Raw genomic sequence first — 27,549 nt, 5'->3', positions numbered from 1 at the left:
CCACTCATTGGGTTATTTAGGCCATAATAAATTGAATCTTTATTTATTAATAATGTTACTTATAGAATAATTTTATGGCTTTATTATTTAAAAACCTTTAAATTCTAAGCTAATTAAGGATAAAATTTTAACCTTCAGTTGTATTTAATTTTAAAATGAGATTAAGTGGTTTGCCAAGCCCCGGGGTTTACCTAACGCCATTCTCCCTGCTTTATAAGTACCAATATTTTCCATTTAGAGCCAAATCCCTTAGGTATCGAAATCTGATCGAAATAATTGGCGCATTTGAATTGCATACAAATATCTTGAGAAACCTTGTGCAACTCTTTAAATTAAACATTTGCAGATTGAGAAGAATTAGTTAACGGATATGTATCTCTTTAATTAGAAATAATACATGACAAAATACATATCATGTTTGTACTCCAACCAATTTATTTAGAAATAAATATTATGTACATTTATTGAATACAGACATTAAATTCATTCTTATAATTAATACCTATTTTTTTATATTGAATTTTTTCAGTTTTTACATTAGTGCAAATTTTTTAATTTAATAGAGAGATTTTTACAAAATATAAAAATAAATATTAAACAAAGAGAAAAGAGAATATATATATAATATTTTTTTAATAAATGGTAGCATCACATTGTAGTTATTTTACAATCGTTTCCTGACCATCCAGAATAGCATAAGCAGCTGTAAGAGTTAGTAAGATTCCCCATGTTATCTAGAATTCTTTTTTTGTAAATGTTGAACCTGTAAAAGGAATCCATATTTATAGATGGTGGATTTTCAGGGTCCAAAAATTCTTTCCTAATGCATCTACCATTGCCTGTACATACCTGTTGGCTACATACTTTTAATTTTTGAAATTAGTAACAAAAAATATTTTTTTTTTCTTTCTCTCTTTTTATTTCATTGAATAATGTGAATGAATTTAAAATCAAAATACCATATACCATTTGCAAAATTGATAGATTGCTTAACCAAAGGTCCTATAAGCTTTTCCATATGCGTGCTCAGGGCTTTGCAATTACCAAAATCAGCATAATCTCCCCAAAATACCTATAATAAATAGACATATTGTTGTTTGATTATTATTTAACGTTCTCTATTTTTGTTAGTTTATTTAATTATAATAACAAATATCATTTTTTTTGTAATGAAATGTATATATTAACAAATGAAACACTTTTTACTATAAATTTTTAACCCATTACTTATTTAATTGACCCATTACTTATTTAAAAGTGAGAAGAGTCATTTATATAATCATGTGCTTTTATAAAACCAACGTAAGTGTTTCAAATTAATTATAAATTAATTATAAAAATTCGACATCTTTGTTTTTAATTTAGAGTATGGCATACATGTGAACAAAAAGTAGAATAACTAATTTAGTTAAAATATATATTGAGTGAGAATTATAAAGTTTTAACCGACATGGCACATGTCAAGATTTTCGATCTCTCATTACTCCGGTTAAAAATAATAGGATAAATCCTCCAGTGAGGATAAACCCCAATTACAAATTAATACAATTTATTTTATTTATATATTTTGATATAAGATATAACTATCCTCAAACTTTATAAAATTATTCAGATATAAAATGTTGAGAATAATTATAAAAGTTGTGCCAAGATTTTCTAAAAAAAAAATTATATAAAATGTTATTGCAAGATATTTTATAAAAATATTATTTATTGATCAAAATAAAATGGAAATTTAAAATAAAATAATGTCCTATCTTAACTAAGGGTTAAAATATTACGAATTTATTCTAGTAGCGAAATATCTTAAAAACTACATCAACCAAAATAAATAAAACAAGATATATAGTTAATGGAGCTAATTAAAATTGGATCATAATAATTAACCGTTTTTATGTAATATTCATTCTAGCATGCCTGGAGAATATTATTAATAGACGCTTAGCTATGTACGCCTAGAGATCTTCAATGGGCGTGTTTTTAGCCAAGCCCCCCCCCCCCCTCCCCACTAATTTTAATTTACAACAAAATATTTTAAAATTAATAATTACTGTATAGATTTTTTAAAATTTGTGATGTTTATTAATAAATTTTAAAAATAACCTGTAAACTATTTAACACATAACACATATAAAAAAATACATATGTGATAAAAAAAAGAATTTAAAAAAAAGAAGGCTGTAATTATGATCAGAGAAAACTTTGCCGCCATTTTATTAAATCAAATTATTATTTTTTAATTAATTTTTTAATTACAGTGTTGTGATGATTTAATGAAAAATATTGACAATTTAATTTAAACACATGCATATATAATTATAATCTTTGCAAATGTACAACAAAAGAAATAATTAAAGAAATTTTACATAATAATGATTTGTCTATATTTTAATTATTTTTGCAAATATTATCATTTTATATGAATTGGTTTAAATTTAATCGTCAATATGTTTCATTAAATCATCACAACACTGTAATATATCAATAATCCTTTGTTGTTTCAGGAACATGCTTAAACTAAATAATCTTTCAAAAGTAGCTGATGAAGTTGTTGCAGTTATATATTTTAAAAAATCCTTTATGGATTCTATTATTTCTAGAATCTTTCGGATAATTCATAACCTCCAGCTCAATGTTATTTGTATTATTAAACTCAGAAATATTTGTTACACTATATAAGAAAAACTTAATTTTTTTTTGTTTATTAGATGTTAAATTAATGGCGTTATAGTTTGATTATGTACTATAACGTTTAGGGTTTTATTATTATATTTTGAAGGGCTTTTTTTTAAACATCTGGCGCAATCCATAAGTTCTTAAATTGGACGTGATAATGCCAACTTGCCTCATTATATTCATTATAAGAGAAATATTTTTCCAAATATTGCTAATATCAGACATCTTTTAATAAAGGTAGATAATATTTAAACATCGATTTTACTTAAGTCACTGAGCAATAAAGTCATACTATCTAATAGGCCCATGTAATGCATGGAACTTTCTATTTACTATCTGTTACCTCTCATATTTTTTCTGAGGGCCATTCCGATAATCATTGTCAAGATCATTTGATTTTACAATATACTCAGTAAATAAAATGACGAAATTAACACTGTTTAATCTGCAATTGTTGCAATTAGATTATTTAAAATCCCAAACTCTCTCTAAACTTCTTCCAATACCTCTCCTACATTTTCATAATAATCCAGGAATTATCTTAAATGTAAACTCCTTATAGGTTTTTACTTGTATAGGCATTGATAACATGACTATGTGGTTGGGGGGAGGTGCATACAGGGCTTGAGCTCCTTAAAGATTTTGATTATTTTTTATACTTTAAAAGTCAGAGAAAAATTTTTTTGAGCTCGCTGAAAATGTAATGACTGGTGATGCCCCTGACAGGCATTAAACATTTTTTAATATTTTTCTACTTTAATAATTTAAAAAAAAAATTTATCTAAAATTTTAAGATTTGGATTTGATTCAAGAAATATTTTCACAATCTTAGTTTCAATACTTTTTTCTTCACCAACATGAGTGTTAATCCTAAAAATTAAAAATTATTATTAAATGTATGTTTTTTTGTTTGGTGTTGTTATTTGTCTATTATGATGTAAGTTATAGATTTTCAAGTTAATTTTTGATGTACTGTAGATTTTACCGATTTTTTAAAATATGACGATGGGAAAAGAAGAATAATAAGAATTCACGAAAAATAAGGCTTCATGTGATTATTAAATATTATAAACGAAAATATAAAAAAAAGTATATCTATCTTTTGTCAAAAAAATTAAAAAGATACAAGATTCTTTTGAAAATAAAGAAAGAATAGATGTCATGTGAATTTGATTCACATTTCGGAAACATAATTAATGAGGATATTGTTGTAGCTGTTGGAAAAAAAGAAGAAACAAATTTAATATAATACATAAAATGTCAGTTATTTTCTGACAGGGGAATTAAGTTTTCCTTGGGGGAAGAAGAGTGGATGATGATCACATGTTGTTTCATTGTTAGGAGAAAGCCCTAGTTGGAGATTGGGAGATATTGGATAAGATGTCAGCTGTGGACCTTTGGGAAATGAAGAATTGGATAATTATGATTTATTTTATTATATTATTTTTAATATATTAGATTGTGTTGTTCTTAAATGAATAAATTTGGGTCGTCTTATTATGAAATATGGTTTGTTTTATGTTATGGGATATGGCTTGTTATAATGGTTTGTGTTAGATATAAAATTTACTGTTTGAGCCTCGGGTCGGGTTTCGGATTGGGCTGCTACAGCCCGACTTGTGTTCGAACCCAAGAAAAAGTCTTCAATGTCCGAGGCCGATCAATGTCAAAGCTCAGGTCTGGCTTCGAACAGCCTATGCTGGGCTCTACCTAAGCCCTACTCCTCTCCTCAGCATCTACATGATAAAATATTTATTGGAAACAAACCCCCTCAAAACCCTATACTTAACCCATTAAAAATTTTCACTTAGCAGAAAATATTAAATTTGAAAAATAATGACTAAGGTTTTTATTCACAATATAAATTTGGTCGATGTGTAGCAATATCATTTTATTATAAAAGGTCTTTTAATAAAATAATTTTTTACCATAATATATTTCAATATAATTTGCCCTATTTGATTTAATAATTTAATAGATATCACCCCAATATAGTTATCCTACCTCTTGCTTTCCCCCTTAAAAGTTGGAAGCAAACTTCACACACCCCACCATCATGTGGACGTTGTAACTCCCTATCATCTTCAAAAAATTTGGAGGTCCCTCGCTAATGTAAACGCTGGATGCATATAGCATTACCAAATTCTTAATAGGCTTGATAGGACAAAATACTTTTACTAGCTGGAAACCCCCTTAAAAACTTAGAAGGTCGATTCTGGCAGGTCCTATTTGAGTCAAAGAGACATCTTCAATACTTAAAGGATGTAATATTTATGTTTACTATTCCATCTTGAGCCATATCCACCGCTTGCGCAAAAATATTTTTCAAGTCGAAGTAATCGAGTAGAGTCTTATTCTCCTTCACATAAGCGTACCGCACATATAAGTACACGGGGATAGGCCCATTTATCCTACTGGCAGATATCCTTTGAGCTTCATTCATCACTAAAATGATATAAGTATTTAACAGTTGAGATTTGTAAAGTTAGATTTATTTAATTAAGATAAAAAAAAGCTTTAACCCACTTAATATGCTAAACAGTCATTATACAAATACATTTACCTTATGTTTTAATATAATAAATAAATTTTATAGCAATTTTAATGATGGGAAAGACAATTCATTTTAAATTCACTTTAAATCTAAAAATATCAGCCCTAAAGATGGAAATTTTATAACCATTTGCCTTTTCACCCCACATAGCCTTGGTTTCCCCTACATAAATATTATATAGGAAAGATGAAAATTGTATTCATTTTGCCAGATTGTTTATAAGCAATCAAACGGATTCATTTATTTCTTCCTTCCTTCCTTCATTCATTCAATTTATTCATTCATTTATACATTTATTTAGTTATTCATTTATTCATTCATTCATTGACATTTGACTTATTTCTACATTGTATCAATTGCCTTGTCCTTGCATGGTATAATGGATCACCAATCCTATTGATATAAAATGCCGGGTAGAGAGCTGTAGAAGCTTCGTACAACCAACTAATAGCTTGATTGTTTTGTACTATATCGCATTGATATGAAACTAATGAGCTTTACCAAAAAAAATATATAATATATTATTCTTTACTAAATTTATGTCCTTTTCAAATTAATTGATATCTTTCTTAATTTTTTTTTAAAAAAAACCTCATCAATTTTGCAGAGTTTGAAATTATATTTTTTTTAAAGTAACTTCACTAATAAAAAGGAATAATCAATTTTAGATTTTAGGAAAAACTATGTTTACAAGAGAAGTGCTAAGAAATTCTGTTTCAGGCTAACAATAAAATAATACAAAATATAAAAACTGAATATAATCCATTTTCTGAATTTGTAAGAATATTCAAATGCCAATACTGTTCCAAAAAAAATTTAAACTCCAATTTATGCCAATAGTTGACAACTATGTTATTTATATAATCGAGATATATTCTTTATATTGAATGGTATCTAATATTTAGTACGTACTTTTATTTATATAGTTTCTAAGTCGATATATAGATTATTTTAACATAATGATATTGGAAAAAATTACATTATATATTTAAATTACATTAAATATAATATAGTTTTATAATATTAATGTTGATTATCAACTTTCAATCAATGACACTTATCACATTACAAACTTCAGTTTTGTGAAAACGTTACACACCTTTTACTTCCAACCTTTCCTAAACTTACTCAGCAACTAAATTGAAACGATTGGATGATATTAATTTTCTTAATTTAATTTCAACAATTTTGTATAAAAAAAAACTAATTTTATAATCGTCAAAAATATCAGAAACGAAACATTTCATGGTAATTTTTTTTTAATAATCTTTTTTTTTACAATTATATGCGACCACTCAAAATATAAAAATCACGTGCTATTCAATGTTAATTATAATCCAATCAACCTTATTTTGGTTGATTGGCATTATGCAAAATTACTATAAATTCGTATATAAAAATACGACATTATGGTTTTTGATAAAACTTGTAATTAATGGCTAAACGTTTTTCATGCACCTTTAATATTATTTATTTTAAAGGAAAACGAATATAGATATGAAAAAGCTATCAAACTGGTAGGTATATGCTCCGCCTGATTAACAGGGGTCAGATAATACAAAAACAAATTTTATAATTGAATCATCTAACATTGACTCTATACGTAATGTTTTATGACGACTAGACTCGCAAAATTATCATAAAATTTTGTACCTAATTATGGATTATGTACTGCGATATGTATTAAAAAAAATTCCTTCTCATGGCAATTATTTCCAGTTGGTATTTCCAAGAGGTAGAAAAGACCAAATTATTCCATATACAGTGTAACCCAGATATAATTAAAGGAAAGATGGAAACTTAAGGTCTTTTGCTTTTATGTATTAATATAAATTTTATTATTTTATCCATATTTTAATGTATGATATTTTAATAAACAATTCTTTCGTATAACTCTAAATTTAAAGCAACGTTTAATGATTTTTTAGGATGATAGAAAAATAAAGCTTAATTGTGAAAGATATCTTTCGTAAAAACCCTGATTTTGCCGAAACTAAGTTTAGCCAAAAAATAAATCCTCAAATTGTACCAAATATTAGCAGACAGCTGTTGGCTAAATCTTGAGCGTAGACAAAATTAATTCAACTAAACGAATGATCTAAACAGCAACTAGTGAGAAGGATTCCAATTTAATTATTTCAAAGCATTCATTTATTTCGTAATTATTGATAATAAACGTTTTAAGGAAAGATTCTTCAGTGATTTGTAAAATTTTTCTCTTGCCTTAAAAACCTTGTTTCTTTTGGAATCCAAATTATTTTATCGTAGAAAAAAATATGGTAGCATTATATACTCATCTTAATTTTCCCATGGGGAGGGTGACCTTGAATTGCTAAATTAAATATGTCAACTCAATAATTGACAGGTGGAAACATCCTATGAAAATACGTGCAGAATGATTTTCCAAAGTTTAAAAATAAAAATTTTTATTTGTGCTTGCTTCCATTTTTTCATTATTTATACATTTCAATTCAATAAAAAAAAGATTTTAAAAATTTATTAAAAGATCTTATATAAATTATATATTTTAATTTATAAAGTAACTGTAAATTTTGAGTCGTTACTTAACTAATAAGCTACTTATTTGAACTAATTATACTTTTTATGATGGGGCTTGTAGCTTTACTAGCCAATTTCGCATAAGTAACTTTGATAATTTTTACAATTTAAAATATTTTAAAGTTTGCTAGCACTGTATTAAAAATGTATCGAATTTTCTGTATCACATCTAGATGGATTTTTGATAAATTTATCAGTATATAAATTTTTTATAGTTCTACCTAAATCGGTAATGAGATATGTTATAACTTTCGGTTTCTTTATCCAAAATAGAGATCATATAATTGAGAACTAAAACTTAATAAATTTAAATTACACTCTAAATCACTATTAAAATTATAAGAATCATCATTTTTACGATAAATTTAAATAAAAAATTGAATGTATTGTACCCTAATCTTAAAATCAATATTCGATCAGGTGAGGCCTCTTTTTATTTTTATTGGGTCGGGTTAAATCGATGATTGTTATATTTTTATAAAGACTACACGGTCTGGCCGGGTTTTCGGTGACGGCTCAGACAAAATACCGGATAGGGATTATTTATTAATAATAATTAGTAAGCATGTGTTTACGGAGCACATTTAGGAAAGGCATAATATCCCCACAAAGCATAGGGTCTATTTTGTTTAGCAACTCTTAGAGTTAATATCATCATATTTTTGATAACACTTTCGTAATTTTGTCGAGCTCCAAGTCTTATTGCTGTGTCATCGAGGCCAGAAGTGTTCATCTGAGTTTTGAAGTAGTCTATCGATTCATCCTTTTTCCATTTTAATAAAGTTAATTTAGAATTTGTAAATTCCCTTTTATTAATGAAAGGAAGACACTCTTAAGTCTTAACATCACTTAGTTATCTTTAAAAATGACATCAAGTGACTAAATAAAAGCTATGTTTTATAATGTCATGATTTAGTATATATTTAAGAATTATACCTATATTAAATATTTGAGCATTTTAAATTTGATAAAAAATATCTATATAAAAATTAATAATAGATTTTAAGAGTAATTCCAAAGTTCGCGGCAAAATTGTCAGAAATAAATTATTTCGATAATAATAAACATAGGCCTATCAGAACTTTTCTACAGGGGAGAGGGGCTATTAGACAGGTTTTCTATAAATTTTATTATAGGTCTTTAAGGTCCACGTTTTGTAGGTACAAGCCTGAAGATTTTGCTCATAGAAGGAACAAAGGTTTAGACATGAAATCTTGGGGGCTTAGGCAATATTTTTCTGGCTAAAATATTGAGTTAGCCGTTTTCAAAAATCGGCTCAAAACAAGCCGTTTTACAACACTAATATTTTTTTAAAAATAATTTTTGGTTTTCACTTATTATTTTTTTTTAAAAAAAAAGATTATTTTTTTTCTAAATATTTTGAATTATAGTCATTATTTAAAAAATTTATTAACTTTTATTAATTTTTCTTTCAAATTCTTCTTAATAGTGATATATCGTATACATTTTTGGTAAAGATGGGTGTGGGATAGGGAGAAGTTTATATTAGCTTAAAATGATATTTGCGAGACAAGCAAATTTGGGATGAAGGGGGTTACGCTCCTGTTAAGAAGTCGCTCTATTGATATTTTATTTTATTTTTGTTAAAAACCTTTTTTTTAACCTCCTTTTAGGCATTCCTTTTTACATATGGTTACAATGAACATTTCTAATTGAATCATGATTAATTAATTTATCATACATATTTATCATTCCTTTAAAATTATCTCAGCCAAACTTTTATTTTTTTTATGGACTTGATAAAAATAACCGATGTCTATCATGTATCCTCTAGGGATAGCGGCATTTTAATAAATTGTGTTTCTTGATTTTTTTTATAAAGTTATATTTAATTTATTCAAGGTCTATAATAACAAATATTCTTTTCTTTTTACAAATATGTTTTTTCTGATTAATTGACCTTGTCTTAAATAATTATCTTTTTCTTTCTTTCTTTCTTTCTTTCTTTCTTTCTTTCTTTCTTTCTTTCTTTCTTTCTTTCTTTCTTTCTTTCTTTCTTTCTTTCTTTCTTTCTTTCTTTCTTTCTTTCTTTCTTTCTTTCTTTCTTTCTTTCTTTCTTTCTTTCTTTCTTTCTTTCTTTCTTTCTTTCTTTCTTTCTTCCTTCCTTCCTTCCTTCCTTCCTTCCTTCCTTCCTTCCTTCCTTCCTTCCTTCCTTCCTTCCTTCCTTCCTTCCTTCCTTCCTTCCTTCCTTCCTTCCTTCCTTCCTTCCTTCCTTCCTTCCTTCCTTCCTTCCTTCCTTCCTTCCTTCCTTCCTTCCTTCCTTCCTTCCTTCCTTCCTTCCTTCCTTCCTTCCTTCCTTCCTTCCTTCCTTCCTTTCTTCCTTTCTTTCTTTTCTCTCTCTCTCTTTCTTTACCACTTAAAAATTTCGAACTCTATAATCTTCAGAAACTCAAACTCGCTTTTTATAATAAATTTTTTTTTAAATATTTGCTAGGACCTCGTTTTGACAAGTGTTTTTTTTCATGGCGTTAATAAAAAATCACATCAAAGCTAGACTTTTAAGATGCTTTATTAATATTCATTTTATAAAACGTCAGTCATTAAATCAATCTATAAAATGTTATACCAAAATAAATTGGCCAATTTTATTGGCTAATTGAAGATCCAAACGATTCTAAATAAAAATATATCCGATCTTACTATATAAATTTGATAAACCGGATCCATCATTAGTTGCCACAACGGAGTGTAGAATTCCATATCGATAACTGCCAAACCCTTAAAATGAGAATATTTAAGGTTTTCCAAATTTTTTCAAAAAAATATTATAGAACTATGACATTTGTGACTATTACTTTTAAAACTAGATTGGAGCTTGTACTATCTTACTCTTCAGATAAAGTTAATTTTTACTTATTTACTTCCTTCCCTCCTTCCTCTTATTTTTAATGTTTTTTAGAAGTAATTAAAAATATACCGAAAAATTTGTGTTCTTCATAACTCTTTGTATGTCAGCTATGGTCTCATTTGCATGAGCGGTTATATTCATTCTTTCGGGTATACCTCCATTGACTCGTGTTCCATTATTATTAATAAAGGCCCATAGACCTATGACCGTAGCGTAAAAGAGTGTGACAGTGGCGTTCTGCCAGGTCTGATTTACGTTACTCTCTATTCCCCATTTGTCCAAGTTCAGTATAACATTATAACGGCTTTTGCATACGTGCGTTGGTGAATTCCATATGACTCTGAAAGGGACATTTTTATTAAGGGGCATAACATCTTGGATGAAGAAAGCTTTAATATTCGTATATATGATTTATAGAATAAAAGACTATGATAAACTTATTGTAAAAATAGCAAGTTTTATAATTTTTTAGTTATTTATAAACAGAAGACTTTAACTTTTCGTGGTTAAAGGTTTGAAATTGTAGTGTTGTTTAATCATCTAGCTTAGCAACTGATTTGGCCAAAATTTCTTCCTAACAAAAAAAAATGAATTAAATCTCTATTTTGAGTCAACTTAGAAATTTATATTAAAAGTTAAAATATTGTATGTGAACCATTTTTATGTCTAAAATATGAATATTTTCTCTGGGTTTATGTAGTCAACCCAACCCACAATATGATAATATTATTAGATTGTACTAACGCACTTAATTTGTTACAGAATAACTTTGTTGTTTAAAAAAGAATTTTTTTTACTAAGAATGCCGAAAATAGTGATATTATTTGTTATATTGAATAAAGGTATTATATCTCTATATAATGATAAGAAATTTATTTTACTTAGGTAGTAGTTTAATAGATTTTAAATAAAGTTCCTTTTATACATATCGATTCGGTTCGGGATCATAATAAAGTAACAGTTTCGGGGTTCAGATTCGTTTCTCAAAATATAATAATATTGGTTCAGTTTAAACTTTTTAAAACTTGGTTGAAAATTATTTCAGAATATAGTAGATAGGCACATTTTTTAAAATCTCATCACTTAACGTATATACCATACATTAAGCAACTTACATTTAGTTTATTATTGATGCCAATGTGTTTTTTCCGGCAATATGTTATTTTTTTTTTACATTGAATCATGTTTTTAGTGCGTTTTGTTAAATTTAAAATTTTGATTTTACGGGAAATGTTTTCTATCATGTTTGGAATACCTACCCTATAAACATGTGACAATTTCGCTATGAACTTTTGAATTAAATATGTTAGTTCTTCCATAGATTTTTTATATATAAATTATAAATGACAAGGTTAACGGTATTCATGTGATAGGTATTCTAAACAAGTTGGAATAAATTTTCGGTAAAATTCAATTTTTAAATTTAAAAAAAAACACCCTCAAAAAATGATTTAAAGTTGAAAAAAATGACACATTGACGGAAAACCCACATTGACGCTATATATATACCTAATTTAAATTATAAAAATTAAATAAGCAGTATTTATTAACTATAATATTAATAATCTTTAAAACAGTTAGGATACTAAAAGGTTCTAATCATTTAAGGGTTCGGTTCAGGTAATAAAATTTTTAGCGATTCATGGTTCGGCATTGGTTTAATGTATAATAACGGTTAATACCGGCTTAAGGAGATCTCTTTGCTTGTTGTGTTTATATTTTTATATAAATAGATTACCTTATATTATTATTTTGATATAACAAATAAAGCAAATCTAATATCAATTATTTGACTCATTAATGACTAAATTTGACTTTAAAAATGTACAGTTGCAAACTAAAAAAATAATTAAATGTTTTGATAGATTAATAACTAAGAAATTCATTATTAGGATTGACTAAATTATTTTGCTTATAATATTATTGAAAAGAAGTTTCGAAATATTGGATTTATCCAACATAATATATGTTTTGTGGTAATGTTTTTTTTTAACTGAACCTCAAAAATGTCAACAAATATAATATACCTTTTATAGAGAAGAGAAGAGAAGAGAAGAGAAGAGAAGAGAAGAAGAAGAAGAAGAGAAGAGAAGAAGAAGAAGAAGAAGAAGAAGAAGAGAAGAGAAGAAGAAGAAGAAGAGAAGAGAAGAGAAGAGAAGAGAAGAAGAGAAGAAGAGAAGAGAAGAGATATATTACTCTCAAAAAATTTTTTTTCGTTGCTTAGTTTAAAATTTAATAATAATAATTGTTAATATATTATATTTTATTAGTGAAATCCTGTTTTAAAATTATTGCTATTTTATTTCAAGAGCATTTTGTTATTTTTTGTTAACCTTTATGTTGAAAATTTTGATTTTTTTTTATTAAATATAAGTTTTTACTATTTCGAAAATATTTATATCCGAAGGCGGTTTTCATATTTCGAAGTGCCTTGAATTAGTACACATATTCATTGCACGTAAATAATTGTACCCACCAAATATCTTAAAAGAAAATCGGGGGTAGGTTTAGGGGCTAGGGAGTAAAAAAATTTGGTTGAGGGAGATCCTTGTTTATAGTTTCCAAATAAATTTTCTCTGTATAGGCAAGCACAGGATAAATATATATAATTTTTAACCTGTTAACCCGATCAGTATCAAAAGAATGGGATTTCTATAAGAAAAATTCATTTTTTTATTTAAATTTATCAAAAAAATTTGAGATATATAATATATAGTATATAATTTTTCATTTAAAATTATAAATGTATCATATTTATCATAGTAAAAGGTATATGTTTATTACGGCGAATTACAAGGTCAGAAGGACATGAGCCAATTTTTTATATGTATTTTACTTTTTTTCGTGATAACATTTTAAAATTATTAGATTACAAAGAAATACATAATCTTTGAGTAATCTGTATTTTAGATCAATATTTTTAAAAAAAATTTCTTTGTTCATTATGGTATATATTTTACTTAAATATGCAAAATTATCGCCAAAAAATTGTTTAAAAAATTATAAACGATTTTTATTCATTGATAGCTTTTTACAACTTCACTGAATTATAAATCAAGAAATCAAGGGATTAGATTATTTTGCTCTATGAAGCACTTAGATAACACAGAAGGCGACTTCCAACATACTCTTAAAAGTTTAAAATCTTATTTTTAAAGAAAAGAAGTTACTTTGCGCAATTTAGAAAATATCAGAGTTATAAACAGATAGAAGGCTCCTACAAAAAGTTGTTGAGTTGCTTGGTTGGATATAATTGTCATAATTTTTGGTCGATTTTTTGGTTGAAAAAATGAGCCAGACCCAAATTAACCTAATAGATTTATCTGGTTGATCAAATATTTCTACCCAAACACTAATGCAAACATCCACCTGAATATTAACGCGAGAACTGATTCGTGCACGAATCCCATAAATGACAGCACCGACCCGAGGACCGACCTGAGCCCCACCCGTACTTAAATATAAAGAAAGAGATAACAAAAAAAAGACTCAATTTCAAACCCCATATTATCAGGAAATTATTCATAGGTAGTAAACAGGGCTCAATTTTATATACAGTAAAACTTGGCACCTCCCTAATTTGATAAAAATTTTTAGTCCCAATCAAATTCCCATTAACTACCTATGGATTTGAAAATGCCTCGATAAATGAGAAACTGTCTAATTTAGGAAAATTTTTTTGACCGGTTCCCAAATTAGACAGGTTCAGTTGTATATTGAAAATCGGAAAATGGTTTTCTCATAACATCGTAAAATATAAAGGGTTTAGAATCAACTTATTACTGATTGATTTTAACAAAGCGTAATTTTTTAGATCGACCTATTATAAAAAATTATATATGAATTTTATATTTAATTATAATTATAATATTCGTGGCATATATCAGTAGCGTCTCTATGGGGAAGGGGGCAACAGGGGCTCGGGCCCCCTGAAAAATTTGAATAGCTCCTTCAAAATTTTGAATTTTTTTTATATCCAATGTAATTTTGATAATGTTAGCTAAAAAAAAAAGTAATTTTGATCCTTTGAAGTACCTGCGAAAAATTTAGTGAAAGTATCTTTATTGCCTAAGGGTGACCCTAGATATGTGAGGTACTCTTTCTCCTGTAAAATCTGAAATCATTTTAAACATTTTTTAAACATTGCTGTCTAGGGGACAATATTGACTCTTTTAGAGGATTTATTTTTAAACCTATGTTTTCATGGATTTTATAAAGCCTACTGTCATGTTGAATTGGTCTGGCAAGCCGGCTATAATTCCATCAGCAATATACCAAGAGTATAAATTAAGTTTGCATTGGGTAATATTTCTCCTATCATTTTATCTATCCCAAGATAAAATGGATCTCATTTTGTATTACTTGTGATGTTTGTTTTCCTAATTCCATTATAGTTCAAGTTTTCTTTGTTTCTTACTTCTATCATATGGAAAGGAGGAGGGGAGGGGGGAGTAGCGATGTCGGATATGTTTTCTTCACTTTTCCAAAAAAAAAACTCAAAAAATTAATGGATAAATTTCCTTTTTAAATTAAAGTATTTTTTGAAAGATTCTGTATGTGAAATAAAGGGACTATATTTTAAATTACATTATCTTTTACAAAATTCGTGAATACGCTTTATTTGTGACTAGCCATAAGATATAAATATAAAAATACAAATCAGTGACATATATTCAAGGGTATAGAGATATAAAAAAAAGGCATAATTCTCTTAATTTTAAAACTGATTCCTTAGTAATTATAAATTTTTCCCTCTATTTCTGAAAAATCCTTTGCAAAATCATTATCTCAAAAAATGCCTGAAAAATATAAGTTATTATTACTTATTTAATTTTTATAAATTTATTTTACGACAAAATTCAGCTCATTCATTTAATATTGTTAGTAATTACATTATATTTCGCCTATTTTGAATCAATTATTAAAAATAAGGTGAAATTTCTTGAACATAAACATATATTTCCGAATTTTCGGAAAGAAAACTCTCATATTATTTTTTAGTGATTTTTGTTTTAAAACGTACTAATTGTCAACTCTTACAATAAGTAACTAGATTAGTAAATAGCCTTATACCTATAAAATAATTTTAACTTATCTCGTTGTTTAAAAATAGAATAACAAATCTCCAACATTAGCATATGAAGAAAAGATTACAGAATGAATATAATCAAAGTATGTAATTTTTTAAAAACAAATTTGTGGCCCATCTGGTACCCCTTATATAAACAAAAGTTCTAGTTAGAGTCTTGGAAAAGTTATTTTGGGCTTCAATCTTAACAAAAAAAGTAAAGCTATAAAACCGCATAGTTTGGGAATTCTGAAATAAATTACAAATATTCGTCCCCAATATTAGTTTAAAAAAAATAATTAAAAGATCCAAATAGCAACTGTGTAAAAATCAATATTTTAAAATATTGTATAATAAAAAAAATCATTTAAATCGCATTCTATATATTCCATTAAAAAAAAGGCTTATGTTTTTCGACCAATGTATTCTTAAATTATTCATAATATATATAAATTTTAATGATTCGTAAAAAAATGGATAGTTTCATGCTTAGAAATTTCATTATAATAATATAATTAAATAAAAGGAATAAACATTTTTTTAAGTAGTAGAATTAGTAGTGAAGTTTATTTCACAATTGTTTCCACTCCATCCAGGATAACATACGCAGCTGTAAGAGTCCGATAGGGGTTCCATTGAAGCTAAAATTCTTTTCTTATAAAGGTTAAACCTGTAATAAGATTCCAAGGCGATGTCTGGAATATGATTGTCCTTAAAATCGCTCCTTATGCATTTACCATTGCCTCCACATACCTCTTGGCTGCACACTTTTTATTTATCGGGAATCAAAAGAATGTTTTACTATATTTTTTTTTGCTTTTCCTAATCATGTCTTTTTATTTTATTTTATTTATTTATTTATTTCTTTCTTTCAATATATTGCATTTAAAATTTAAGGAAAAGAAAACCTATAGCAAAATTGATGGATTTCTGGGCTAAAGGTCCAATCAGGCTTTCCATATGTTTGCTCAAAGCGGTACAATTTCCAAACTCGGCATGATCTCCCCAAAATACCTAATATAAATATTTATATATATTTCGCCCTTATTTCGTTCGAAATTGAGTAAAAAAAAAACTAATAAATTTTCAATTTTTTTTCTTCTCCAATAAAATCATATTTATCTGCTGATATCAATCTTTTATGTGGTATAAACTGGATTAGGATACAATTTTAATTGTATCCAAATATTTCTAGTAGTGTTGTTAAACGGCTCGTTTTGAGCCGATTTTTTTAAAACGGCTAACTCAATTTTTTAGCCAGAAATATATTGCCTCACCCTTGAGATTTCGATAATATATGTCTAGATCTTTGTTCCATCTATGAGCAAAATCTTCCGGCTTGCGTAATATTTTTCTGGATGAAATATTGAGTTAGCCATTAACAAAAATAGGCTCAAAACGAGCCTTTTAATAACGCTAATTTTTAGAAATAAATTATAAATCCAAAGTACATCTAATTTTTACAGCACGAAACTACAATCTTAGTATATTGGCAACTTATATGAAATATATATAATGTAAAACATAAAATATTTTTTAGATGAAAAAAAAAGGCCAGTAGTGGTATTACCCTGCAATTCAAGGTTAGTGCGAATTCGCGGCAAAGTAAAATACACAAAATAGAGCATATTTTTATGTATTTCGTCGTGAATGCGTTCTAGCTATGAATGCTGGGTTAATCTTTGCCTTCGATATAGTTATCCTTTTCTTAATTTATTTATAAATTAAATAAAATATTTAATCAACAATCATTATAAAAAACTATCTATTCGCATTTTACCTCTACAAATAATCATAGCTCGAATATTTGAGTGACTTAGCCAGCTTATTAAATATAAAAGCTAAGGTTAAATTTTTTTTCTCATTTATACTAATTATTAGCTTTATATTTAACATTTAATATTATCTCAAAATCCCAAATATTTAACAAAATTGCAATAGCTAATGATAATTGTTTACTATTCCGTCTTGAGCCATATCCACCGCCTGCGTAAAGATGTTTTTCAAGTCGTAATAATCGAGTAAAGCGTTTTTCTCTTTTTCGTAAGAGTACCTGACGTAAAAATATATCGGGATAGGTCCATTTAGTCTATTAGCAGATATCCACAGGGCTTCGTTCATCACTAAAACCATATAAATCTTACATATATATTTTAACTAAAGTAATCTAATTGGGCATAATTAAAAACAAAATTTTCAAGAATAAAAAATTTCATAAATTATCTATTTCTTAAAAATTTGCCTTAAAATATTAAGTGGTATCAAATTATTTAAATAAAATTTCAAATTTTTTATTAATATTTAAAATAAGAGCAGGGATCCAAAACGAACCTGAACCGAACCATTAAACCGCTAAAAACCGGAATTTTTCATCGAACCTATACCGAACCTGAACCGCTAAAATTTAGCCGAACCTGAACCGAACCTCTAAAATCTCTCTGAACCGGTTCGAGTCTCATAATTATATGCTCATAAAATATTTGTAAGTTATTACCAGTATATTGCAAATTTTTTTATTATATTCGAATTATTATCAATCACATTTGATTGATAAGTGTCAGACATAATTTTTATAAACTTTAGTATATTGCCATTTTACAATATTTTTTGAATATTTTAAGCTTATAAATTATAATGCCTAGAAAAAAAAATTAAATCCAATATATAAATTATTTACATATTGTATTATAAATGACACATCAAATCTGATATAATACTGGTAGTGCCAGCTACCCAAGTTAGTGTGGAAAAATGTTTTTCAACAATTAAATTTATAGTATCTTTTATATAGATGAAATTTGAGTGAAACGAATTTTGAAAATATATTAATTGTGCGGCTTAATAAAAAATTTAAGTAATTATTCATATTAAACATTAATACATTGATTATATTTATAAATTAAATATTATTTTATAATGTGCAATTAATAAAAATGAAGATTTTAATTTTTTTATTTTAATTATGGAATAAAAAAAAAAATTCTTCCCTATAAATAATTCGAATGTAGGTTTGAATATAAAAGTGTTATTTTTAGAGGTTCGAACCGAACCGATATTTATATTTTTTGTGAACCGAACCTGAACCTTGAACCGTTATTTATCCAAAACCGAACCGATATTCGTTTTGGTTATGGAACCCTGAAATATTGTATACCACTTAGTTAATTGTTTCTTTTTTAAAAAAAATGCAATTTAAATTTTTTCGGATCACGCACATCAAATAGTTAAATTTGTACCATCTCGATTAGTGAGTCTGCCTATCTGTTTTCCGGATAAATCGAATTTTATAAATATGTCAAGGCTCCTTGATCTATTTGTTTCTTTTTTTTTTAATTCTAAATTATCTCGATCAATTTACTTCTATAGCTCAATGAATTCACCCATGCCATTAGTATTCGCTTAAACTGTTGTGTTAATCATCCACACTTGTTCTGCAGTTTTACGGTTGAGAAAAATGGCTGACGTCTTCATCGCCGCTCTTGTAAAGGTCGAATAATTAGACCTAATCTATGTAATTTGATTATTCTACGTGTATTGAGGCTCAAACACTATTAATTCTAAAACCTCCTGGTCTTCCCAGATCTGATAAACATCCTGACAGGGTTTCGCCAAATACTTGAAAGAGTGAACAATTCCTGTTTTTGCAGCCCACAGGTCCCCTCCAATTAAACCCTCAACATCCTTGAAGAAATAGAGCAATTGTAAATTGCCAAATATTCTGAAATTTTTAATGCCATTTATTAAATATTATTACAACTTCATATATTTATCAATAAAATAATGTTTTTCATGTCAGACAGACTCATTAATTCAGATTATGCGTCGGAACTATTTTTTCAGGTCAGGTCGGATTCTAAAAATTTTCACACATAAAAAAGTTATTGGATAAAGGAAAATATCACTGAAATAAATATTTTTTCAGTGTTATTTCCTAAAAAATAATATTTATAAAGCATATTAGCAAAATAAAATTAAGTCTCTTAGAAGTCCAAGTCATACAATAAAAAAAAATATTTAAATCAAAGTCTGGCCCTCAAGAGTCCCGGAAATTTCTGTCTATCCAATCGATGCGGTATGTGTAGGATTGCTTGAGATGCTACAACTTTCAACATTTGAAACTGAGTTTAATCCTATTTTAAGGGTAAATAAGATATGGTGTCAATTTCGTCTTGGGAGATTTTGTCATAATTAGGCCCATGTAACATTCTTTCCTAAATTTTGTCCACATGACTCACCCAGGATATTTAATCACCATTTGAAAAAATATATAAATTTTAGACGTATTTATAAAGCATTGAAGAGATTAATATATTTTAAAACTTTAATATGTCAGATCATAAATTGAGAACCAATTTCAATTTTTACCTTTAATATATTGATTAAAAGTTTTTATTTTTTAAATTTCTGACTTAGCGTTATTTACATCTTTTTTAAAAAAATAATATCTCCACTTCTTTATAGGGGCTGGGATGAGCTCGCAGTAGATTTTTTTCTAAATCAACCTTTAGTATTACCGATAATAGAAAATTTTGTTTTTTTATGGTTAGCAATGTGAACATACATATTATTAAGCTTATATTATGGTTACTCCAAAACTTAAGCAATTTATTAATTTTAAAATGTAAGTGAATTTTTTTATGAGGCCGAGATTTAAGGTTTATAAGGAAAAATAAAAGTTATAACTTAGTTTATACATTGTATTAATTGCCGGGCTCTATGTCTAGGCAATGAAGTTGCATTCCTGTTGATGTAATGCGCGGGGTAGAGAGCTGTAGATGATTCATATAACCAATTTAAAGATTGATTGCCGCTTTTCATCCTGGAAATGCATTGATAAGAATTGTGGTTGCTTTACATTGAAAATAGAAATAAAGATAATATACACACCATTTTTGACCGAAATAATATCATTAAGGAATAGAAATAACTTGACAAGACGGTTTACATTTCTTATATTCAAATAATATTGTAATTTTTTATCGTTTTAATTCTTAACCACAGTTCGCACATTTTTTAAAATTTACCTTATCTTGTTATCTACTTTATTCTACATGAATCGAGGTTCAATAAATACATTGAATGTCTAAGTGCCTATAAAAAAATCGATTCTCAACAGATTTTTTTCAAATAATTGGTAATAAAAAATAAGAAGAAAATAAAATTCAACTCTAAACAAAGGTTGAATGAGCTCTTAAAAATTAGGATGGTTGAAAAATGGACTCCATTTAATTTGAAATGTATTTAGATATAGCTAGATGCATAAATTGAATTTTATTTAGCACTCTATAGTATGTCTATTATCCTTTGTTTGGAGATAAAATGAAAATAGCTAAAAAAAACCTGCCTAAGATACCGCTTTGAAAAACGTTGACTGGAAATGGTATTAAGTAGATTATTAATTAAAAAACTTCCCTAATTATGAAGATCGTCATTTGAATAAGAAGAGGGTAAAGAGTTAGGAGGTAGTTTTGATATGTATTTTGCTTATTATGATTTGATAGTAGGAGGTAAGGGGTAAAAGTTAGAAGTGAATAGAGGGAATACATTCTAGAGGGTGATATTAGTAAATTTTGATAATGGGGGGGGGGGGGGGATAGGGCTAAATCATTATTGGATTAGAGCGTGGAAATCTGTAATACCCTTAGATTTTCTAATATTCATCTTAGGTATCATAAATATTATTCTGTTATCTATGTGAGTTTTATATTATAGGAGTAACTTTTAATATTTTTTATTTCGTTATTAATGACGGTAGTGTGCCAGAGCAGGCAGAGGCGTATATGTCGTCAGTAATTATATCTATCCAATTATAATTCTCATTTTCTACTATTCAAATGGTATACATAAAAAATAATGTTCGTGTAAGCCATGATCATTGACATAAGATACAAAAAGAATTATCGACAATATAATTATTCGAATCGAAAGTATAGCTTTTGATTAAATATTTTCTATTCATATACGTATCCAAGATTTTACAAGAGGGACAGGGAGGGGCACTAATAGATGGAGTTTTCAGTCATAAATTTTATTGGAGGTATCTAGGTCCACTTATTGCAGACCTTTTGGGTAGGATATATTTTAATAAAATTAATCATGGTTTTTCACTTCTTTTTTTTTTTATAAAAAATACTTTTTTTCTAAAGCAATTTGAATTATTGTTGCTATTTTAAAAAATTATTAACTTTTCCTTATTTTTTTGCTTCTAATAATTGTTTATATACTAATTTATTATATCAATATTTTTGAGGGATGGGTGGGGGGAGGGGTTTATTAGTCTAAGATGATAATTTATTACAGGCAAATTTTCCATGGGGTGGTCCCCATTTTCCCATTCCTTGGTCTTGAGCTTGGTTCTGTTTTATCATTTATATCATCATTTACATTTAGATATACTTTTACTTTAGACCAATAAACTTACAATCCCTAAGTTTAAAAAGAAAATATTAATAATATTTTAAAACACCTTTTTAATTTGCAATAAATTTAAATGGACCAGTAGATGTGCATATAAAATTATTTTACTTGCAATAAATATTTTTTAAAAAAAACACACATTTAGGCTGTGTTCCTAGGTCGGCTTAATTTTGAATACTTAAATTGCTTTTTAGTATAGACTAAAAAGTATTTAATCAAGGACACCCTATTTTGGTTTATCTTAAGTTATTTGATGGCATTTCTATTTTTCGTATTTTATTCTCGCTTTTTTTTGGCTATTTTTTTTTTCCGTTTTTTTTTGTTTTATTTCTTTCTTCATTCTTCTTTTTTTTGTTTATTTTTTTTTCTTCTCTAAATTTTTTTTCTTTTGCATTTTTGGCTATTTAGCCGATACTTAAAAGATGGGTAAAAAAGCTGCTATTAAGTATTAAACCTACTACCTAGGACAATCGGAATTTTTTTTATAAAATAAATTTTCATCTATAAATTGGAAAACATGTTTGAATGAGTTTAAATTAAAAAATGCATAATTTCTTCTTTTTTTTGAGTAAAACCTAAGATTTAAGGTATATTCTATAATTCCTTTCCAATGAATTAATCAAAAGGCTAGCGTATTTCGTCTATTACCTAGATTCTGTTAATTTGCTTGGAATATAATCGACCAATAGTGATTTTTTTTTAAAACAACAAAAAATATTTTCAATGGGGTTGAGTTGCGAGGAATAAGGCGGGAGATGCGTTATATTTTGATAAATTTGAATAATTATATAGGCTCATTACCCATTATTATGAACAAATTGGATGGCAAAATATATGATAATTCATCCAGGTAAATCTTAAATTTCATAATTGTAAACGCTATGGTACACAAAATGGATATGTTTTTCCTCTTTGAAGGAGGAAGTTTAATTGATAGCCTTTTACCAGAAGTGCCCATCCATAGTATGAAACAACTTGGAAATCGAAACTTGTTTTATCTAAATAGAAGAGATTTTTAAATGGCACGTTAATCATTTCTGAACATTATTCTTTTATCAGGGAATTCCGTATATCGGTTCCTTTTCCAACTCTTTTCCGGCTCCATCCTATCGATTTGATTCATCTAGAACTTCTGAAATCACTCATTTCTAGATAAGGTAGTAAATTTTTAGCAAACTTTTTATCGTAAATCCATTATTAAGTTTTAGCAACTCGATAATTTTAGATTTTATTTTCCTCCCTCTTTGATTGATTACGTAATCGGCTAAGGGATTGTCAAAATATTTGGGGAAAGTATTCCACTTAAATCGGTATTTCTAACATTGTTTTTCTACTAGCCGGTTCGTATACACAGGTTTACTGAGTCATTTTTAGCTATGCCGATTTTATCCTGACTTCAATTGTCATATTTTTTTGTAGTTGAGAATAGATATCAGAATTTACGGGCATAGAAATATTTTGTTGATTGGGTAAAGAATTTATAATGGTATTTGTTATGTTAATTAAAGATGAAGTGTATATTGAGAATAATTAATATAGGAATGTTTTCATTAATATTTGATATGTATTTTATGGGGGAAAAATATAGAAAATATATTACATAGTTCTTCATGTGAAGAAAAATCTAAAATTATATATAATAAACAATATAATGTTAAATGTTGCAAACCTGTACATGTAGAAATAAGGGAGATAGTGAAAATATTCATTATAAATGAGTTAAAAAAAGATTTTTAAAAAAATTTATTAGTTTAAAAAAAAAAAGAGCTTTGATTAGTTTTTATAAAGTTTGAAAGAATATAAATATGATTATTTAATAATTAAGGATTAATTTAAACATCTATGCATCATTTCATAAAATCAAATTCTATATACCATTATTCTTCATAACTTTATAATATAAGTTAAATACCATATATATATGTATTAGCATAGCTAATTTTAATTGACCAAATGAAATTTTTGAGGTTCTAATTTTTATTGTTACAAGTTATTTTAATTAAAATTTACAGCATATTTCAAAAAAATATTATATATAGAGTGTAATATAAATACAACTTTATCTAAATTATGCTGTCAGAATGATAGCTTATGGATATGAAAATTTTGTATATGATTTAAATATGTAATTTTTGTTTTAAAACTTTTTTTAAATGTAAATTATTATATATAACTTTCTTAGTTGTCCAATGTGCCCTCTGCCCAGTCCATCTCCAATCTGGTTTATTCAGTGGAAAAATTCAAATATATTGAAATTAAATTATTTTAAAAAATAAACATATAAGTAAGAAAAGTTAGTAAAGTCTTTTATCAATATTTTTTTATTTATATTTTCAAATTTTATAAGGGTTTTTACAAAATCATGCCCGTTGTGCCCGGATCCTCCAACTCCTTATGCCGAGGTAAAGACTAATTCGGGAATCATTAGGATGGTGATTTTACATAAGTAGTAGTTAACTTAATTTTAAAGGACTATGCCTATTTTAAAAAAATATTCTCTTTTCTTTACTTATCTTTATATGTTAGAATCAATGTGTTTTATCCGGCAATATGCTATTTTTTTTCAACTTTAAATCATTTTTTTGAGCCCGTATTTTTAAATTTAAAAAATCGGATTTTACCTCAAATATATTATATCATGTTTGGAATACCTATCTTATGAATTGTACGCAATTTCGCTGTTAACCTTTGAGTCATATATAATTTATATTAAAAAAAAATATATGTAAAGTTTAATACAAATTGTATTAAGTTTAAATGTTGACGGAAAAATTTGCCTGAAATTCATAGGGGCATGTATTCCAAAAATGGCGGTATATATTTCCGAGAAACTCAAATTTTCAAATTTTTTTTAAAAACGCGCTCAAAAAATGATTTAAAGTTTAGAAAAAAAATAACATATTGCCTCAAAAAACACATTGACGTTAACATAAATATATATATATAATAAAAAAAAAGTTGTGTTAAATTTTTTATTAAATATCGTATAACATAGCATTACAAATAGTGTTGTTAAACGGCTTGTTTTGAGCCGATTTTTCAAAACGGTTTATTTAGCCAGAAAAATATTGCCTAAGTCTTGAAATTTCGATAATATATATCTAGAGCTTTGTTCCTTCTATGAGTAAAATCTTCAGGTTTGCTTAATATTTTTCTGGATGAAATATCGAGTTAGCAGTTTTTAAAAATCGGCTCAAAACGAGCCGTTTAACAACACTAATTATAAAAACTATATAAAAATTACCCGCTTAATGTAAATTATTATCTCAATAATTGGAAATTTAGATATGGCTGTAAAATTTACAACTGGATACATAATTAAAATTTTCTATTAAGGATTGTGTGTGTATACTATTATCCATTGTTTTAGTTTCTTTTTATGATCAATTTTTAAAATTGAAATTGAAAACCTGGAAATATTGATTAAGTTATATGGGTGTCTAGAAACTTATATGTGATATAAGGGACACGGCCATTCCTATTACTCAAGCTTTAAAATAGATTTCTGACTCAACCCTTGATAAAATTTTTACTAAGGCCTAATGGCATAAGCTGGAACTAGCTTAATTTTGTCATTTATAAAAGATCAGCTGTAAAACTAATAATAATATATATATACTTGGCGCATCTAGGATACCCAAAGTATCCCCACAAACCTCCGGGTCTCTCTTTCTTGACAGTTTCTAATGTTAATTGCATTATATTCCTTATGGCACTTTCGTATCTTAGTTGGGTTCTAAGCCTAATTGTAGTATCATTGAGGCCGGAAGTGTTTTCTTTTGATTTGTAGTCAGATAACGATTCGTTCTTTTTACCAAATTAATATATTATAAAATCCCCCTTGCTATTAATCTTTTTTTACGAACAGTATAAATTTTTAATCTATCCGGGTTCGGTTCACAATTAAATTGAAGAAGTTATGATATGACTGTATTTATTTTAAATTCCTAATTTTCCTAAAAATACTTCACAGTGTATGATGATTATCTTTAGAAAAATTTAAAAACCATCAATATAATTTCTATAAATAAAGTATATATAAGAAAATAAAATTATTACTATTTAAAATGTCTTGGAAAAGTTATTTAATTATATATTGACGTTTTTTAATAAAACTCAATATTATTTAAATATAAATTTTATGTTTTTTTTATTACTACGTAAATGGAGTAAACAGGATTCATCATAGATTTCCACAAGGGAGTGTAGAATTCCATGTCGATCACCCCCAGACCCTTAAAATAATGATAGAAAAAAATTAATTACCTGACACTTAAAAAATTTTGAATAGCTTGAAACTTATAATATAATTTCTACCCTACCAGGTTCACCTTCTTTCCTTCCTTCCTTCCTTCCTTCCTTCCTTCCTTCCTTCCTTCCTTCCTTCCTTCCTTCCTTCCTTCCTTCCTTCCTTCCTTCCCTTCCTTCCTTCCTTCCTTCCTTCCTTCCTTCCTTCCTTCCTTCCTTCCTTCCTTTATGTCTGCCTACCTTCCTTCCACCTATTCCTCCTTCTTTTCTATTTGTCTATCTTTCCCCTATTTTTCTGTTCTATCCTTCCAATCTTTCTCTCCCCTTTCATCTTACTTTACTTCTTTTCTATTTTATTTCTTTACTTTTCATAGAGTATCAATTAACATTATCATATTTAATAAATGTAATAACTTACCGAAAAATCGCTTTTTTTTAGAATTCTTTGAACGTCCGCTATAGTCTTGTTTACATGAGCATATATGTCCATTCTTTCAGGTATACCTCCATTGATTCTTCTGCCATTTCGTATAAAGGCCCATAGCCCTATGATCGTGGCATAAAAGAGTGAGACAGTGTCACTCTGCCAGGCTTGATTTACATTGCTCTCTATGCCCCATTTGGCTAAATTCAGTGAAACCTTATATTTGCTTTTGCATACAAATGTTGGAGAGTTCCATATGATTCTGAATGGAACCCTATTAGCAATGGGTAAAACTTCTTGGATGAATAATGCTAAAATTGAATAATTTTAGCATGCATAAACAATTATAAAATGATATAAATAAGGTTCAAAGAAATTCATTAATTTTTTTGTTGAAAATTGCTCTTATATAAAATATCATTTTCCTTATTCCTTCATTAGATTATAATATTACCTTATTTCAATATTATAACATTTAAATATAAAAAACTTAATATTTAATCATCAGGGTAAGGATGTTGGGGGGGGGGAATGTTAGGCGATTCTTTTTGTTCCGGACACTTGTTTTAGAGAGTAAATATAAATATATATATTAAATTTAACCTATTATCCCGATCAATATTAAAAGAACGAAATTCCGACAAGAACAAATCATAATCTTAAGGAAAGAATATAAATTTTAATAAGAGTTTATTTAATATAATTTTTCATTTATTATGAATAAATAAGGTATC

The 27,549-nt window shown here is 27.0% G+C and overlaps 1 protein-coding gene across 2 annotated transcripts; it reads right to left on the bottom strand.

Moving 5' to 3' along the window:
• Nucleotides 1-417: 417 nt before the first annotated feature.
• LOC135925466 (hyaluronidase-like) lies at nt 418-27,549 on the bottom strand. Of its 2 annotated transcripts, none has more exons than XM_065460798.1 (12): nt 27,419-27,549; nt 26,810-27,126; nt 26,301-26,378; nt 25,763-25,950; nt 20,421-20,575; nt 10,728-11,047; nt 10,451-10,528; nt 8,365-8,552; nt 5,577-5,725; nt 4,958-5,121; nt 967-1,072; nt 418-863 (listed from the first exon to the last, which is right to left on the bottom strand). In XM_065460798.1, exons 1-12 carry the CDS (start codon nt 27,468-27,470, stop codon nt 649-651), a joined length of 2,010 nt encoding a protein of 669 aa, XP_065316870.1. In that variant the 5' UTR covers nt 27,471-27,549; the 3' UTR covers nt 418-648. The 2 variants fall into 2 exon arrangements, with proteins under 2 accessions (XP_065316870.1, XP_065316871.1); XM_065460799.1 differs by having other exon boundaries at nt 418-742.

This window comes from Gordionus sp. m RMFG-2023, chromosome 2 (genome assembly GCF_954871325.1).
Source record: "Gordionus sp. m RMFG-2023 chromosome 2, tfGorSpeb1-WG-v2, whole genome shotgun sequence".
Classification (NCBI taxonomy): Eukaryota; Metazoa; Nematomorpha; class Gordioida; order Chordodea; family Parachordodidae; genus Gordionus; species Gordionus sp. m RMFG-2023.
This window is presented reverse-complemented; position numbering and strand designations above follow the sequence as displayed.

Excerpts from the sequence above, each read along its gene's own strand:
- LOC135925466 (XM_065460798.1), bottom strand. The coding sequence starts at position 27,470 with ATGATTTGTTCTTGTCGGAATTTCGTTCTTTTAATATTGATCGGGATA. Across the intron at positions 26,379-26,809 it reads TAAAAAAAAGCGATTTTTCG|GGTCTGGGGGTGATCGACAT; the intron begins GTAAGTTATTAC and ends CATTATTTTAAG. Across the intron at positions 8,553-10,450 it reads CGGTTTATCAAATTTATATA|GATGAATCGATAGACTACTT; the intron begins GTAAGATCGGAT and ends AAATGGAAAAAG.